Source organism: Heterodontus francisci, chromosome 13 (assembly GCF_036365525.1).
Source record: "Heterodontus francisci isolate sHetFra1 chromosome 13, sHetFra1.hap1, whole genome shotgun sequence".
NCBI classification, from domain to species: domain Eukaryota; kingdom Metazoa; phylum Chordata; class Chondrichthyes; order Heterodontiformes; family Heterodontidae; genus Heterodontus; species Heterodontus francisci.
In genome coordinates this window covers 79,974,613-79,994,309 of record NC_090383.1, presented here as the reverse complement: position 1 = coordinate 79,994,309, position 19,697 = coordinate 79,974,613, and the positions used below count along the sequence as shown (strand labels likewise).

At 42.6% G+C, this 19,697-nt stretch overlaps 1 protein-coding gene across 1 annotated transcript in view; it reads left to right on the top strand.

The window, feature by feature from the left end:
- The window catches only part of ush2a (Usher syndrome 2A (autosomal recessive, mild)), a 1,262,450-nt gene that overhangs the window by 187,812 nt on the left and 1,054,941 nt on the right, over nucleotides 1-19,697 (top strand). The window contains exon 10 of the mRNA XM_068045693.1: nucleotides 16,221-16,413. Within this exon, the coding sequence (XP_067901794.1) occupies nucleotides 16,221-16,413 (193 nt within the window). The remainder of the gene's footprint in view (nucleotides 1-16,220; nucleotides 16,414-19,697) is intronic.

Sequence of the window (19,697 nt, the reverse complement as noted above, 5' to 3'; positions counted from 1 at the left end):
GGAGGTGGTCACACTACAGGGTTAGCAGCACGCAGGCAGAGAGAGAATGGGTGACAGCCAGGCAGTCTAACAGAATCGGCCAGGTAGTGCAGGAGTCCCCTGAGTCAATCTTGCTTGCTAATTGGTTTTCCATTTTGGATACTTGTGAGGGCGATGGTCCCTCAGGGAAGTGCAGCCAGAGCAAAGTCTGTGGCACCACGGGTGGCTCAGCTGCACAGGAGGGGAGGAAGAAGAGTGAAAGAGCAATAGTGATGGGAGATTCGCTACTCTGAATCAGACAGGCATTTCTGTGGCAGTAAATGTGACTCCAGGATCATGTGTTGTCTCGCTTGGCTAGGGGCGCAGCTAGTTCTGGAGCACAAGTCTTCTGTCGGAATGTTGCCAAGGCCCATAACCTTTGCAGTATCCAGTGCCTTCATCTGTTTCTTGATATCACGCGGAGTGAATCGGATTGGCTGATGACTGGCATCTGTGATGCTGGGTTTGGTAAAATGGCATTAGAAACAGTAGGGTGGAGGCCTTGTAAATAACATTGAGGGTGACGTAGGAGCGAGTGCCCGAGAGGAGGGAAGCGGCGCAGCCTGGAGCTAGCGGCTGAAGGAAGGGAGAGGGGGGTGGGGGAGGTGGTGGCAAAGCTGGAACGAGTGGCTGAAGTGGCAATCGGCCAGTGGGGAGGTGGGGTGGGAGAAAGCGCCGAGGGTGGGAGCAAATGGCTGAGGGGGGAAGCGGGGAGGCTTGGAGCGAGTAGCCGAGGGGGGAGAGCGGCCAGTTGGGTGGGAGCGAGTAGCTGACGGGGGTGGGGGGGAGAAGCGGGGGGGGGGAAGCGGTGGGGGGGGAAGCGAGTGGCTAACGGAAGGCAGCAGCGTTGCGGGGATCGAGCAGGGTGAAGTGGCTATTGAAGCAGGGTACTGTTCAGGTGAATGGAAACTCGTGAATGGAGACGGTTATTGAGGGGTGAGGACGTCATTGTGTGGTGACATCATGCATGCGAGTATTTATACTGACAGGCTGGCAAATGTGTGCATGCATTGATGACGTCAGTGATTTGCTCTGCGTTGTCAGGAGTCACTTTGATTAATTAAAGACAACAGGGTGGATTCTCCCCACACCCTCAAGCGGTAATCGGGTGGCTGACCCTGTTGAATCGCTTTATCATTTTAAACACCTAGATTGGATCACCTCTCAACCCTCTAAAAAATTTTTATAAAAGATTCTCTCTATTTTACCCTTGAAAAGATAAGTGCACAGATTGAAGAGGTGTTCCACAGCAGAGGCACATGTGTCATGTCCAAGTATCAGGCTGTTGGTTCTCCTATTACACACCCCTGCATAACACAACAACTAAATTTTGTGAAGCATATAGGATATGCTAAGCATGCAATTGCTGAAATGCCTGCTTCACAGGCATGGCCCTTTATATCCACCTCCCATGGAGGTATCATGTCACCAGAATCCCAGCAGGCTTGCCGTGATGCTTTGCAGCCAGCCGGAATGCCTATTCCTTCCATTATGAAATCAAAAAGAAGTAGGAGGTTAGGAGTTATCCGTGACAAGTAATCTGCCCAAGGGAAAAGCAGTGTCACAAATCATGCTGACAACATTCAAGGCATGCATATTTGTCACAATAAAAAGAGCACTTGGTAATTGTATGATGTGTAATTTGGAAGGCTAGAGGTGAACTAGACCTTAGAATGGCAAGAGATAGTGCGTGAGGAACAGGGCAGGAGGGGAAAGTGAGAGGGTGATTGTCTAAGATCAGAGTCCTGTGAGGACTGATGGGCTCTTATTGTTGTGATGCTAGATATAATTGGAAGGCATCCTGTATGTGACACTCAAAAGTTATTTTCTGCTTTGGAGAAGTAAGGATCTCCAGTTAGATGTGAAACATGGTTTGATAATGCTAACAGCATGTTCTATCAATATTCTTGCTCAGCATAGACATCATTCTAGCTCTGCTCTGTTTTTAGTGTGATTGGCACATAGGTATCATAAACCAGAACTGCAAAAAGATAGCTCTGTCTCTCCGCAGACAAACTTCTACTCATTTTACCTTTCAAATAACAGGGCACAGAGGACTGCCTGCCCCAGTATGAAGACAACATGGTAACTGTGGGGGAAACAACAGACATATACCCGCATCATTCTGTGCTGCTGTTCACACAGTAGTCAGACATTTATGAAATAAAAGCCCTTTCAGTTTTAGGAGAGTGGCAGGATTTCAAATGGCTGCATGCGTGAAATTGATGACTTCCTCCACTGAGAAAGTCAGCACACCAGTAGATTTGTGCTGCTTTGACCTGTTTGATCAATTGGTCAATAGGAAAGAAAATGAAATTGTGGGCCATACAAAATACATAGCTTCCATGATGTAGTTGTGCACAATAAATTGATTCAGTAGATGTCTTCTGTGCTGTTTCGAATGTATCTATAAAAGTTGAAGGCCTTGATGACTTTTATGACTACTGACAGTGTTGTGCGCATGCTAGATCTGATTTGCAATTCCTGATGGGAAGGTGGCAAAGCCTCAAAATCCTATCTTCGTCTGAGTCTCCTAAGACACTGCTCTTCCAACAGTCCTACGTAATTCTTCTGCTGAGGTTGGTACTGGCAGGAGACAACTGTGTGCCTTATACCATGGGTTGCCTTTCTTCCACAAAGTGTAGTGAAAAGGCATCCTGACCTAATTGATTTTCTCAATATTGTGCATGTTGCATCAGTTTTCAGTCTTTTTCTGCAACTGACCACTTAGCATAAAATCTACTGCAGTCTGCAGTCATTGTTGAAATAGATATTACAAATAGAAGTTATCAAGATAATGAATATCCCGAATAGAAAATTTGCAGAATGGAATGCTACTGCATCAGCAAGCAATAATCCCTGCATTAGTCACTTTGAGTGGCATGGTATCTGATTGGTGCATTACAATTTACATCACCCACTTCCTTTTAGCAGCAATTTTGGGACAGTCCCAAAGTGAGAGTTAATGTTTGCTATCACGACTTGTTAAATTAATGACTATTTAATGTCCAGGAAGTGCAGGCATTACAACACGTGACCACAGTAATTTCCAACCTTGGATCTCTTATTCACATATTCAGGGACAATATTTTGGAATATGCATAGATTTAGTTTACGTTCGGTCTCTTTTCTCCCCTTTTCCCTCAATGCACAGTGTTAAAATCAATTTGGAATGCTGGAAATGGAGAGTAATTTTGGCAAAAAAGGCCAATCAGGAAAAGTATTGAGCATCAGAATGCAATGGATAATCATAGAACCATTAATAATAATGCAAGTTGACAGCTTGCCAGTCACAGCATGATACTACAGAACACCAATAAATCTCAGCATGAACTTCCACAGTGTCAGCCAATCACTGTTCTGATTGTGCCAAACCGCACAACGTGCCGATCTCTAGCCAATCACAGTGTGCTTTGTGCTGCTGCCATGCTGAAATTCACAAGCAAGAAAGAGCAATTCGTTTTTACATTTTGTATAAACCAGCACCAGGCCTCAAATCCAGCATATGCATAAATAACTGATCACTGACTTTAGTGCTGCTAGCTGAATTTTTTTTTACAGTTGTTAAATTGAACTGATGCAAAACCTAGTATGAATTTAAATAGCTTGAAGTCTATTTTTAAAAGTGAACCAAATTATATTTTCCACAAATTAAAAATGGGTTAATTTGATAAATATTACATCTTATTTTTATCTGAAAGCTCTTTGCAGACTAGAAAACCATCACACTTGATTGTTTAAGATGACATAAGGGGTAATTTTAAAATTTTGCAGTGCCATCAAGAAGCTTTACCCATAGGTCATGCATACTGGAATTTGGATGTGATATGGGCAAACATTTTTTGGCTGATACTGTGTCAACATGCAAAGTCAGAAAATTAACCTTTTGCAATTGTACAAGCATGCAAGACAAAAAGCAGAGATTGGGGTAAAGGATAGCTATTCAGAGTGGCAAAAGATAGAAAGTAGAATTTCACAAGGCCGCACAGCAATCTCGAATGTGCCACGCAAGAGACAAACAGGCTGTGCACAAGCGGCATTTCCTTTAAGTTGTGTGGATGCGTGGCTGCGCAACAAATGGGTCCTGCACAGTAAAGGGAAATTAGAAGGAGCATTGGCTGGGGCCACTGTTCTTCAAAATTTATATTAACGATTTAGACTTAGAAATCAAAAACACAATCTCATTGTCTTAACGAGGAATGATTGCTGAAACTGGGCCTGTATTTTCTAGAGTTTCAAAGAATGAGAGGTGATCTCATTGAAACTTACAAAATTCTTACAGGGCATGACAGGGTAGATGTGGATAGGATATTTCCTCTGGCTGGTGAGTCTAGGACCAGGGGACACAGTCTCAGAATAAGGGGCAGGCCATTTAAGACTGAGATGAGGAGGAATTTCTTTACTCAGAGGGTGGTGTATCTATGGAATTCGCTACCCCAGAGGGCTGTGGAAGCTCAATCATTGAGCATGTTCAAGACAGAATAAATAGATTTCTGAATACTAATGACATCAAGAGATATCGGAATAGTGGGCGAAAAATGGTGTAGAAGTAGATGATCAGCAAGATCTGTTTGAATGGTGGAGCAGGCTGGACAGGTCAAACGACCTACTCCTGCTTCTATTTCCTACGTTCTTATCTTTAACTTTGCGGATGACATCAAATTGGGGGGATAATCAATATCACAAGACATTAATAAACTTGCAGAATGGATATATAATTGGCAAATGAATTTCAACACAAGTGAGGTATTAGATTTTATTGTAAAAAAAAATAAGGTCACATATTTGAAAAATAAGAATCAAATTGGGGTAGAAGAGCAAAGAGATCTGGGAGTACAGATACACATATCACTAAGCGTAGGGACGCAGGTTAATAAGTCCATTAAAATAGCAAACCAAGCACTAGGATCTATATCTAGAGGGACAGAATTGAAAAGTAAAGAAGTTGTGCTAAACTTGTACTGAATCAGACCACATTTGGAGTACTGTGTACAGTTCTGGTTGCCATATTATGAAAAGGATATAGCAACACTGGAGAAGGTGCAAAAAAGATTTACCAGGACAATAACAGAAATCCAAAGTTATACCTACCATGAAAGGATGAACAAGCTGGGTCTCTTTTTTTTTCTTGAAAAGAAAAGGCTAATGGATGACCTAAAATCATGAAAGATTTTGTTAGACACAAAGTGTTTTCACTTGTGGGGAAGAGCTAAACTAGAGGCTATCAGTATGATAGTCACCAAGAAATCAAATGGGGAATTCAGAAAGAAACTTCTTTACCCATAAAGCGGTGAGAATGTGGAACTCGCTGCCAGTGGGAGTAGTTGAGGCGAATAATATAAATGCATTAAAGGGGATGCTAGATAAGCATAAGGGAGAAAGGGTTAGAGGAAAGGTTGGATAGGCTAGGCTTGTATCTGCTGGAGTTTAGACTAGTAAGAGGCGACTTGACTGAAACATGTAAGATTCTGAGGGGTCTTGATAGGGTGGAGTGAAAAGGATGTTTCCTCTTGTGAGAGAATCTAGAACTACAGGTCACTGTTTAAAAATAAGGGGTCGTCCATTTAACAGATGAGAAATTTTTCCTCTGAGTGTCATCGTCATTTACAGCACAGAAGGAGGCCATTTGAGTCCATGCCGGCTCTCCACGGAGCTTTCCAGTCAGTCTATTCCCCTGCTCGATCCCCATAGCCCTGCAAGTCTATTTCCCCCTTGTGGCCCTCCAACATCCTCTTGAAGTCAATTATTATCTCCGTGTCCACCACCCTTGTGAGTAACAAGATCCATGTCATTACCACCTGCTGGATAAGAAAGTGCTTCCTCATATTTCCCCCTAAATCTTTTGCCCAAAACTTTCGATCTGTGTCCCCCTAGTGCTTGTACCATTAGTTAATGGGAACAGTTTTTCCTTGTCTAACTTAGTGAAGCCTGTTATAATCTTCTACACTTCTATCAAATGTCCCCTCAGTCTCCTTTGTTCTAAGGAGAACAACACCAGCTTTTCCAACCTACCCTTGTAACTAAAGTCCTCCATCCCTGGAACCATTCTGGCAAATCTTCTCTGGACCCTTGCAAGGACCCTCACATTCTTCCTGAAGTGTAGTGACTAGAATTGGCCTAACCAGAGCTTTCTACAGGTTCAGCACAACATCCTTGCTTTTGTATTCAATGCCTCTATTTATTAAGCCCAAAATCCCATATGCTTTACTAACCACTCTCTCAATATGCCCTGCTACCTTAAAAGATCAATGCACATGCACCCCAGGCCCCTCTGTTCCTGCACACTCTTTAGAAATGTGCCATTCAGTATATATTGCCTCCCCCATTCTTTCTGCCAAAATGTATCACCTCACACTTGTCTATATTAAATTGCATCTTCCATTTGTCTGCCCATTCTGCTAGCCTATCCATATCCTGTTGCCAGCAGTTCATATCAGCCTCACTGTTTGCTACCCCTCCACGTTTGGCGTCATCGGCAAATTTTGAGATTTTACTCTATATTCCATGATCCAAGTAATTTACATATAGCAAAACAAGCAATGGTCCTAACACTGCTCCTAGTGGAACACCACTGTCTACTATCCTCCAGTCTGAAAAACAACCATTTACTATGACTCACTATTTTCTGTCCTTAAGCCAATATTTTTATCCAACTGGACACTGACCCTCCAATTCCATGTGCCTTAATTTTGTTAATCAGCCTTTTATGTGGTACTTTATCAAATGCTTTCTTAAAATCTATATAAACAATATCCACTGCATTCCCTTCATCAACCTTCTCTGTTACTTCGTCAAAAAATTACATTAGTCAATCATGATCTGCCTTTTACAAATCCATGCTGGCTATCCTTAATTAACTTAAACCTTTCTAAGTATCTGATATTTTCCCTGATTATTGTTTCTAAAACCTTACCCACCACTGATGTTAAACTAACTGGCCTGTAGTTGCTAGGACTGTCCTTACACACTTTCTGGAATAAGGGTGTCACATTTGCCACTCTCCAATCCTCTGGCACCTCTCCCATATACAGGGATGATTGGAAGATTATGGCAAGCTCTTCCGCTATCTCCATCCCCACTTCCTTTAGCAACCTGGGATGTAAGCCATCTGGACCAGGTCACTTATCTACTCTAAGCGTAACCAGCCTTTTTAGTACCTTCCCCCTCTCAATTGTTATCCGATCCATTGCCTCAAATCTTACCGCTTCACTGATATTTTGTCAGATTCCATTTCCTTCGTGAACACCGATACAAAGTACTTGTAAGTATATTAGCCTTGCACTGCACCTCTAAGCATATATTACCCTCTTTGTCCCTAATAGGCCCCACTCCACCTCTTACTACTTGCTTATTATTTACATGCCGGTAGAAGATCTTTGGGTTCCCTTTTATGTTGACTCCATTGTATTCTCATGTTCTGTCTTTGCCAGTCTTATTTTCCTCTTCACCTTCCCTCTCAACTTATTGTATATGGCCTGGTGCACACTCGATGAGTTCACCTGACATGCATCACACAGCCTCTTTTTTGTTTCATCATAATTTCCATCTCCCTCGTCATCCAAGGAACCCTGTTTTTGGTTCCCCTACCTTTTGCGTTTGTTAGAATGTACCTAGCCCAGGGTTGTCCAACCTTTTCGGGTGGAGGGCCACATTACGATTTTTACTCAGCCCGAGGGGCCGATGAGCAAACTTCAAAAGATAAAGGCACCAAAAATTTATCCTACTAATAAAAACAACAACAAATGCACATTTTTGTGAAGAAGCTTTAGATGAGAAGATTAATTTATTGACTTACTTTCTCGTCACTATATTGAAAACTGATTTAGTGACAAACCTGGCACTGTTTTTGCTTGCATATGTAGTCAATCCCTGCCAGAATACTTGATGTAGCTAGTGCATGTGTGCGTGTCCTGATCTCTCCTTCCACCCTCCTCCTCCACCCCCCCCCCCCAACCCCCCTCCCACTCTATAGTACTGGGGGACACTGAACGTTTTATGCAAAAGATGTAGGGGGAATTTGAGGAAGCACTTTTTACATAGTGGCTGATAATGACCTGGAACTCGCTGGGTCGTGAGTCTTTGGAACTCCCTTTCTCAAAAGGTGGTGGAAGCAGAGTCTTTGAATATTTTTAAGGTAGAGGTAGATAGATTCTTGATGAGCAAGGGGTTGAAAGGTTATTGGGGATAGGTGGGAATGTGGAGTTGAGGTTACAATCAGATCAGCCATGATCTTGTTGAATGGTGGAGCAGGCTCAAGGGGCTGAGTGACCTACTGCTCCTAATTCGTATGTTTGTTTTTTAGAAGGTTATGCTGATGGATTTAGATAACGAAGGATGGGAGGAGGCTTGAGTGGAGCATAAATGCTGGCATGCACTGGTTGGGCCAAATGCCCTGTTTCTGTGCTGTATGCTCTACATACTTACTTTAAGGTAGTTAAAACATAATGTACAGCCAGTCCAATTCACTGTACAACATTTGTTTTTAAACATGAATGTTAAGTTTTTTTTTTTATCAACTTGGTTAACTACAAATACTTCAGCACTCCTGCCATTTTACATGGATATCACTCAAATAGGCTGTGTTAGTAGCACCTTCATATTGTTACATCCTGACATGGTTGCCTAGACAACATGCAGAAGCAATAAGTTTACAAACGTCTTTGTCACTCCAGTTAATCTTCACTCAGAGTGGAGAGATGTTACTTGTTGGCTTAAGGAAAGGGCTGATTTTCACTCTGTATTGATGGTGGAGCTGACCTGGCTCAGATGAGTGGGGATTAACAAAATCTTAGCCTTGTTTCTCACCTGATGTCTCAAAGCAAGATTTGCTGACCAGGGGAAGTTCCCTTGCATGAAATGTGCCTTATTCAGAGCTCCAACATTCTTTAAATTAACTTAAATCATTTCAATGCATGAGTTTCCCACCAGAAATGTGCTGTGTTCACTGAGTCCATTTAAAATGGGTGATGCTGAGAAGGCATTCTAGATTTTGGCAGATCATGAAGGTAAGTTGGGTATTTGTAGCTGCATTTTCACCTCTTATAAAATTGACAAGAACGAAAAGACCAGCTGACCCAACAACTGTAGCCCACACTCATGGGCCAGAGCATCATGGCTAATGCCATGCAGGCCCCCACCTGTCAAGAATGAGGCACCTTAATTTCGCCATATGGACATTAAATTTAAAATTCTTGCTGGGAAGAAAAGAGGACCTAGCGCAAGGAATTGCCAGGCCCCTCGCCGGAAAGATTGTCTTTGCATATTAGCAGACAGTGTTGGAAAGGACAAAGGGGCCACTGCCTCCTCCGGTTTAATCCACAATGGACTTTTGATTACCAGATGCTGAAGTTGGAGAAGCTAGCATTCCAGGTTAACTGCTAAGATGGCCGAATACACAAACTGACGTGGTCAGACCAGTTTAGTCACATGACTAACTGGCTGTTGGAGTTTTTTGAATTTGAACTCAAAGCTGTTTGCTCCTGGACTGAAAAGACATCTCTCCTGTCTGCTGTCATCTTGCTTTCACCAGCTTCGGAAACCATTGAAGACACATGAACCCCAAGAGAGAAGTCTCTTTCAGTGAACAAGGTTTAAGAAGAATACTAGGCCCCAACGAAAAACAAAAATTCCCTACAAGCAAGAACTGCCTACAAAAGAACTACAGTGAGCTCAAAGCACAGTAACAAGAAACTCTTCTGATATTGCCTCAAACCTCTCCTTTATTTTTCTTCTGCTCTTTTCTGTCTCTACTTTGCATGTGTGTATCACATATGGCATGTATCTGTAGGCATTAACTGAATTAGAATTTGTCTTAATAATTTTTTCTTTAAACCTAGGAAGGCCTGTTTATGTTAATTTCTTTGCCTTATAATTGGAAAGTGGTGAACCAAAGGGGGAGCTCAAAACACTGTTTAAAATTAAAACCCTGTTACAATAAGACCAGGTGAAGGCTGAGACCTCTAGACACCTTTCTCACCTGGTCATAAACAGAAATTTGGGTGCTAGCGTCCAGTGTGTTACCCACAGACAAACGTGAGAAATTGGAAGTGGGATGACAAATTGTTCCCAATCCAAAAAAGAGCACGTTATCAATACAGGTTTTCTTGTGGTTGTATGTGCTTGAATACTAACATGTCTGCAACTGAAGCAAGTAGCTCACCAAGCCAGGGTGAAGTAACTTGGGATAAGTTAAAAGCACTGTCTGTGGAGGAGTTGAGGAAATTGGCTGAGCAGTGTGGGACCACTGTACGTGGCAAGGCTGGGAAGTCTGAACTCCTAAGGCTAGTGGCCAACCATGTTTCCCTTGAATCTGTAGAAGCAGAATCCAACAGGGTATTGTTAGCAAAGATACAATTTGGAACAGAGGAAACTTGAATGAGAGGAAAGAGATAGAGAGAGGGCCTTCCAGAAGGAGCGTGAAGAAACAAAGACTGGAGAAAGAAAGATAGAGGCGAGAAAGAATATTCCAGAAAGAATCCTGAGCTGAAGTGGCCAGAGTTAGCTAGGGGGCGACAGAGTAACCCCAGTGAAAGCATAGCCAATACGGAGGAGCATAATTCAGGGCTGGGTACAAGATTGCTAAAACTCGCTTAGTTAATTCCAAAATTCAATGAGGAAGATATGGAAGCATTTTTTGTCTTTTGAGAAACTGGCAAGGCAGCTAAAATGGCCAGCTGGAACCTGGTCTCTTTTAGTACAAAGCAAGCTAACTGGAAAAGCCCATGAGGGTTCATCAAATTATGAACTGATGAAAAATGCTATCCTCGGGGCATATGAATTTGTACCCGAAGCCTATCGCCAAAAGTTTAGAACCCTCAAAAAACAAGCCAATCAAACATATCTGAGTTTGAAAGAAGTAAGCAGCTGGCTTTTGACCAGTGGCTGAGAGCTCTAAAAATACAGCTCAGCTATGTGAGACTCCTGAGGAATTAAAAACACTCTTTCCCACTCAAAGACCCGTGTAGAGGAGCAGGGTTCAGGGAGCCCGGCACGCGGTCGTTCTGGCCAATGAGTTTGCTTTAATTTATAAATCGGTTTCCTCGGCGAGAACCTTTCCTAATCACGCCCACAAATCTGAAATGGACGAAGGATGGGAAGGTGATCTCCACCCAGGCAGTCCTGGGAGAGAAAGGAAAGCAGGAGACAGTGGGCCCAACTCCAGCCAAAAAGGAAGGTGCTGTGAGCAAGAGAGATCTGGAGCCCTGTGTGCCTCCATTGTAATAAAGTCGGGCATTTAAAAGCTGACTGCTGGAAACTAAAGGGAAAACCATTCGGGTTAATCAGGGCACACCCGCTCAGTGAAGACAGGACCCTGATGGAAAGCCCAGCAGAACAAGCTGTGGCTTTAACTGCAGTAAGAGTGCAATCCAGGAAGCTTCCTGCAGCCAGTGCAGGAAATGTTAATAGGATTCCTGAAGGTTATCAGGGTTTTGTGTCTAAAGGAAAGTAACCCCATGCCCCTTGTGTGGGGCAAACAAGCCCATAGTGATTCTCAGGGACACAGGGGCGACTAGATCTCTTTTACTGGGAAAAGGCCTGACCTTTTCCCCCAGAGTGCAGTGAACACCAGAATGGTGGCGAATGGTATTGGAGGGAAGTGTATGCCTGTACCTGTACACAGGGTGCACCTGGAGTGCGACCTAGTTTTGGGACTGGTGGCCATGGGGATTGCCCCTGGTTTGCCTGTGAACGGGGTTGATCTGCTCCTAGATGATAATCTGGCAGGGTGAAGGTGGTAGCCCCCCCCCCCCCCCCAGTAGTGAAAGAAAGACTGCAGGAGGTCAGAGACAGGGCCATGGCAGGAGACGGTTCCCTGCAGTTTCCCTGAATTTGTAGTGGATCAGGCCATGATCAAACCAGCTGCCCCAGAGGAGACTGCATTGGCATTGCAGGCAAATGATCATGAGGTCTGCCTGTCTGAGACTTTCTTTGGAAAGTTAGGAGACCTAGGGAATGAATTAAATGGATTTTCTCTAGCTGAGGCTCAGCAAGCTGACCCAGTATTGCAAGAGTTGGCACAGGCTGCCCAATCTGAAAGTGAAGCAGATGGAGTCATTGGCTGCTACTATATAAAGAATGAGGTACTGATGAGGAAATGGGGTTCTCCTCAGACCTAGTGTCAAGGAGTGGACAGTAGTTCAGCAGTTAGTGGTGCCACAGAGGTACTGGGGAGAAATATTAAGAAATTGCCCACGGGACTACAGTGGCTATAAATGCCTGTATACAAAAGACCAAAGCCTGCATAAGACAGCAGTTTAACTGGCCAAAACTCCACAAAGTTGTGGTGGAGTACTGCAGGAGTTGCCACATGTGCCAGGTTGAGGGGAAACCCCAACCTGCAGAAAAATCTGTACCCCTAAGTCCTGTACCAGTATTAGGAGGACCCTCCAGCAGAGGGCTGGTGAACTGTAAGGGACTCCTGCCGAGGGAAAAAGGAGATAGGCAGGCACAAAGCTGGCAAAAGTTTAGAAAGAGAAGGGGAAGAAGTGACCAAGAGGGTATGTTAAAGGAAGTCCGGGAGGAATCCCAAATGAAAATCCCTTCTGTCTGGTCAGCCATCCCCGAAAAATTTGAAAAGTTACCCCACATCCTCCTATGTAAATGCAGACTCTAGAAGCACCCCACCAGAGTTGCTAACAGCATTTTCAGGAACCTGCAGAGACAGACCTCTAGGGGGCATAGAAACTGAGGGTGATGCCTCACCTAGTCAAAGTGCCACAGAAGAGTGCAGTCAAGTCTGCAACATACCTGCAGGCAGGCGTGTCGCAGAAAACAAAGGGAGATTAATAAAGAATCCTCCCCCACAGTCAGAGGAAAAGGGAACCACCCATCCCCTGAGGGTGAAAGTCTTTGCATGACTCAGCAAAGCCCTGAGAGAGAGTTCAGGATAGACCCACCCACTACTAACTCTCCTGGAAAAAAAAATGACCTCCACAGTCACAAAACCCTAGGCAGTCATGGCAATGGGCAAACTGAAGAAAAGCTTCCCCAAAGAACTACATGGCTACTGGGATGCCAAAAAGGGGAAATTAAAGCAGCCCTGGCACCCAGAAAAGACCATTTTAATCAGCTTTAAGAGTTATGAATGAATGGAATTGAATGAGAGAAATGCATGGGTTTTCCTGCTGTATCTTGTATTTCTCTCAAACCTTTTAATTAAATGTGCCTTTTTTTTTTCAAATCTCATTTCATTCCCCTGGATGTGGAGGTGTCATGCAGGCCCCCACCTGCCAAGAATGTGGCACCTTAATTTCGCCACATGGACATTAAATTTAAAATTGTTGCTGGGAAGAAAGGAGGGCCTAGCACAAGGAATTGCCATGCCCCTTGCTGGAAAGATTTTTTTTGCATACTAGCACAAAATGTTAGAAAGGACCAAGGAGCCTGCTCCTGTTTAATCCACATTGGACTTCTGATTACCAGATGTTGAAGGTGGAGAGGCTAGCATTCCAGGTTAACTACTAAGATGGCCGAATACACGAACAGACGTGGTCAAACCAGTTTAGTCACATGACTGGCAGTTGGAGTTTTTTTGAATTTTAACTTGCCACTGAGAATTTGAACTCTGAAAGCTGTTTGCTCCTGGACTGAAAAGACCTCTGTCCTGTCTGCTCTCATCTTGCTGTCACCAGCTTTGGAAACCATCGAAGACACATGAACCCCAAGAGAGAAAAGGCTCCTACAGTGAAAAGGTTTAAGAAGAATATTGGGCCCCAATGAAATGCAAGAATTGCCTACAAACAAGAACTACCTGTCAAAGAACTACAGGGAGCACGAAGCACAGTGACAAGAAACTCTTCTGATATTGCCTCAAACCTCTATTTTTTCTTCTCTTTTCTGTCTCTATTTGCATATGTGTATCACGTATGCATACAGGCGTGGGGCACGCCATGGATCCGTAGGTGTTAACTGAATTTAAGTTTTAATAAATTTCACTTTTCTTTAAACCTAAGAAGGCCTGTTTATGCTCATTTCTTTGCCTTTCTAATTGGAAAGTGGTGAACAAAGATTCACCAAAGGGAGCTCAAAACACGGTGTGTTCAAAATTAAAACCCTGTTACAATAAGACCAGATGAAGGCTGAGAAAGACCCCCTAGACACCTTTTCTCACCTGGTCATAACACTAAATACATCCCCGTACTCTGCAGCCATGTAATTTCCTGGGAGGGACAAAAAAACCCACAGAAAACCTAGGGCTAGTAAAGGTTAAAAAAATCTGGAAAATTCCTGTCCTACCCTATCAGGCAATTTTGGATTAGTGCTTTCAACTATGTTTTTGTGCCATAGTTTAATTTTATTTGTTTTTGCATTTTTTTTCCTTGAATTTTCTATCTTTGGATTTCTTGGAGCTGTACTTTCAGATTCTGCATCCAAAATTCAGAAGATGGGAATTGCACAAATGCAGGTGACAAATTTTGTACTAAGGCAAACTCTTTCATAACTTTGCCCACAGAAAGCTACCATCTGCTGGAGAGTCCTGCACATTTTCCCACAGTTGCACTGACTGAACTTCTGACCTTGTATGATTGATTTTTTTTGGTACTCGTATCCCCGAAGTGCCTGTGGCAAAGATGCCGCAGATCAGAAATTTGCAGAGATCCAAAATGGACATGGATTTGCAAGAATTGGTGGCACAAGAAACAGATGCTGTCATATGAATTAAATTATTTTGCCAGGTTTATGACATCAATGTAATCTACAACCTGATTTTTCAATGATCACAGGTTGTCTCCAGTTCACACTCAAAACAGGTGCTGCTGAATTCATGTTAGCATTTGATGCACTTTGAGGCTGGATTTAAAGGGAGGAAAGAGGCACAGTGACTTTGAAGTTAAAGTTATAGTATTTACTCTGTCCTTGCAGTTAGCTTATTTGGGATATTGTTTTATAGTTTCTGTGGGTATTAGAAAACCGCTTTTTCCGCTATAAGGAAGATGAGCAGGAAAGCTCTTAGTGGATGCGTGTGTGGTTAAAAAGCACCAGAGAAGCAAGTTACCAACAAGGTACCCAGCTGCCCTAGTATATCATCCCCACAGGACCTTCAGTTTTGTATCATCTGCATACTTTGAAATTGTGCCCTTTACACCAAGGTCTAAGTTATTAACATATATCAGGAAGAACAATGGTCCCAACACTGACCCCTGGGGAATTCACTACAAAACATCCGTTAACCACTACTCGTTGTTTCCTGTCATGACCAATTTTGTATCCATGTTGCTACTGTCTCTTTTATTCCATGAGGTATAACTTTGCTCACAAGTGTGTTGTGTGGCACTGTATCAAATGCCTGTTGGAAGTCCATATACAGCACATCAACAGCATTGCCCTCATCATCCCTCTCGGTTACCCTTTCAAAAAACTCCAGCAGGTTAGTTAAACATGATTTTCCCTTAACAAATCCATGCTGGCTTTCTGTAATTAACCTGCATTTGTCCACGTGCCTATTAATTTTGTCCCGAATTATTGTTTCTAGAAGTTTCCCCACTAAAGTTAAACTAACTGGCCTATAGTTGCTGGGCTTATCTTTACACCCTTTTTTGAACAAGGGTGTAACGTTTGCAATTCTGCAGTCCTCTGGCACCACCCCCGAGTCTAAGGAAGACTAGAAAATTATGGCCAGTGCCTCTGCAATTTTCACTCACTTCCCTCATTATCCTTGGATGCATCTCATCCAGTCCTGGTGCTTTATCAACTTTAAGTATAGACAGCCTATCTAATACTTCCATATCAATTTTAAATCTTTCCACTGTATTAGAGATAGCTGCTCTGCTACGTACGAAGCCCTGAAGGGGTTTCAATAGAAATAAAAATTGAGTGATGTGAAATGGGCTGCCGACTCATTGTCACCCACCATTCTACACTATTGCACAAAGTCAGTGTCTACCCCCATGTATACAAAACTATGTATTTTGTGTTTGTCACCTTTTCAACTCTGCAATTTGTGAAAATGTGCACATTGTTATTAAAAATATCAAACATTTTCTGATACTAGATATTTCCTGTGCAGAAAGTATTTTTTCTGATGTTCATACACTGACAGATTATTATTTTAAGAGTGCATGTTTGTCACATGAGGATTACTGCAATTCTTATCCTCAAATGCTTAAAAAATAAAATTTATAACTGTTTGAAATATGTAGAAGCATTTGTATGCTGCCTGTTTTGTACTATCTATTTTCTAATCTCTTGAACATTTTTTTTAGTGTGAGCGTTGCCAGCCACTCTTCAATGACAAGCCTTTCCATCAGGGTGATCAGGTTCATGCTTATAACTGTAAACCTTGCCAGTGCTATGAACATGCCACCAGTTGCCACTATGACCCTTCCATAGATCCATTCCCTCACGACTACTTCCAAGGTGGTGGTGGAATTTGTGACTGCCAACGTAACACCACTGGTAAGTATACATGCTGTATTTTGTAATAATTTTTTGTTTATTAAAGGCAGGTATACAACTTGAACATGGTGCATTGACTGATAAGTATGCTAGAGGTCAACTGGAGTTCAAGACCTGTCTGTTATTTCAGTAATGTGCTGTAATATATTTAAAAAGGAATAATTACTAGGCCAGTGTGCTAGAACAATACTATTTCTGTGGCAGCAGTCATGACTGAGATTATCATGCCATTATCTGCAAATACAGCAGTTCCCTCAACAGTTTCTTAAAGATTAATGCAGTTTGTCATTCTAGTGGTGTGTCTGTTCACCCCTCACTCTGCTGTTCAGCTTTGTGCTACTATGTGGGTTCATGTCCATGTTTTGTTTACATGATAAACTCCTGATCTTAATCATGCTTCCAGTGGGGTGATATAAGCAGAGGCATAATTTCCTTTCCCATCTCTTCCTTTGGGGTGCCTGTTAAGCATTTTCTAATCAAAATGGTTGGAAAAGCACAGAAGAATATGCACCTCAGTCAAATACTGTACTACAAATAGACTGTTTCACAAGTCTGTGTATAAAAGCTGGTGACTGCTGCAAGAGTGGCTCATGAGCAAAACTGTTCCTTTTATCTCATCTACAGGTTGACCATTGTGGCAGTTCCCCAGGCCAAGTATGCCACTTAACAAAAAATAAAATTTTATCCCAATCTGATTTTTATGTAGCACCTCAAATCAATGAACTCCCTTGTGAAGAACTTTCTAATAATGGGTGGCATTGGCATAGGTCATCTACCTGGCTACTTGATTAGTAAATGGCATGCATCATGTGCAGACCTAAATTCATTTAAACAAAAATTGAACTGAAAAATACTGTTTCTGGATGGAGTTCATGATTTATACCAGTGGCTCTCAAAGTGTGGTCCATGGACCACTGGTCCAAAATACAAGTCACTGATGTGCAACGCCGCATCTGAGGCCATACAGGAGAACTGGCTAGAACCCTCATCCCCACCACTCGCATGATCCCACACAACCAAACCAGCTCCTGTGTGCACAGCACGAGTCATCATACGTGGGAGCAACAATGATGTAGTTTGAGTCAGATTTATGTTACTGTTGCAACATATAACTGAAAGATCAGATTTTCAACACTTATGGGGTTGACAACAAAGAGGAGCCTACTGAATGTAGAGCCTGACATGAGACTGAAGCTCTCTAGCTTGGAACCAGACATCACCTCATTGGTGCCTCATCAAAAGTAACGCCATTCTTTCCATACTGGTGAGATTTTTTTGGTGGCAAGTGAAAGCAGGTGGGGTAGGACTAGTAGATGGTCCTCGTTTTTTTGCCCTGCTAAGTGGTCCACGGACAATGAAGTTTGAGAACAACTGATGTATACCACTGGAACTTTCAAATTTGGCAGGGTCTTAAAAATGGGTGAGATCAGATCAGCTGCCCATTGTATATGCCACTTGACTTTCCTTTCCATGGCTTCAATGAAAAGGAATATTGGGCGGGATGTATAATGAGCAGGTGATCCGATATTGCTCATTTTACAGCCTTGCTGAAGTTGAAAGTTTTGTCAAACATCTTTAATATATCTCATCTCCATTATTTATGTTGTGATTGTCAAGTCTGTATGTAAGTTTTTGTTTCTCCTGATGAACCCCTTCTGAGGTTCTATACTGTACCTTTTTTCAATTGATCACTTTAGTTGTTTTCTATTTTCATTATTTACCTATCCTTTTGCGCAAAGCCTTTTTCCAAGTTCAATTTTCTCCCCAGTCATACTCTACAAGAAAAGAATCTCGCTATTCACATTCAGCAAAAAAGAATCTGAATTCCAGTTACTTTTTTTACTCATTTGTTCATGCGATGTTGGCAAGGCTGGCAAAGCCACATTTCCTGTCCATACTTGGCTGCCTTCACTGAGTACTGTTAAGCCTCCTCTCTGAATTGCAGCAGTCTTTGTGCTGTTGATATTTCCATGATAGCAGTAGACAGAATTTGATCCATGACAATGAAGAGTTGGGTATTTATCCAAGACAGGATGGTCACTGACTTGAAGTTGGAGGTGATGGTAAAAACAGAAAAAGCAGGAAATACTCAGCAGGTTTGTCAGCATCTGTGAAAGACAAACAGAGTTAAAGTTTCAGGTTGATGACCTTTCGAACTTTTAAAGTTCATCGACCTGAAATATTGGCCAGGAATTTTCTGAGGCGGCAGGGGTCCCACTGTGGGGTTGAACACAAGAAATAGGAGCAGGAGTAGACCAAATGACCTGTTGAGCTTGCTGTGCCACTCAATACGATCATGGCTGATCTTCGGTTTCAACTCCACTTTCCTGCCCGCTCGCCACATCCTTGATTCCCTAAGACCTAAAACCTGTCTATCCCAGCCTTAAATGTATTCAATGAAGGAGCATCCACACCCTCGAGTAGAGAATTCCAAAGCTTCACAACCCTTTGAGTGAAGTAATTTCTCCTCATCTCAGTCCTAAATGATCGTCTCCTTATCCTGAGACTGTGCCCCTGTGTTTTAGATTTTAGAAGCAATCTCTTAGCATCTACCCTATCCAGCCCCTTCAGTATCTTGTGTGTTTCATTGAGATTGCCTCTCATTCTTCTAAACTCGAGAATATAAGTCCAACAACCCCCTCATCCCATGGACCAATTTAGTGAACCTTCGCTGTACTGCTTCCAATGCAAATATATCCTTTCTTAAATGTGGAGACCAAAACTGCACACAGTACTCCCAGATGTCTCATCAAAACCCTGTACAATTGTAGCAAGACTTTCTTATTGTACTCCAGTCCCCTTGCAATAAAGGTCAACATGCCATTTGCCTTCCTAATTCCTATCTGCATCTGAGCTTTTTACGTTCCTTGTACGAGCATACCCAAGCCTCTTTGAACAGCAACACTTGCAAGTTGCACACTTTTTATTAAAAAAAAAATTCTGTTTTTCTGTTCTTACGACCAAAGTGAATAACTTCACACTTCCCAACATTATATTCCATCTGCCATATTGGTGCCCACTCACTTAACCTGTCTATATCTCTTTGCAGCCTCTGTGTCCTCCCCATAGCTTACCTTTCCACCTACTTTGTATCATCAGCAAACTTAGATACATTACTCTCTGTCTCTTTATCTAAGTCATTGATATAGATTGCAAATAACTGAGGCCCCAGCACTGATCCTTGCAGCACTCCATTATTCACTGCCTGCCAACTTGAAAATTCCCTGTTTATGTCCATTCGTTGCTTTCTTCCGTCAACCAATCCTCTATCCATGCTAATATAT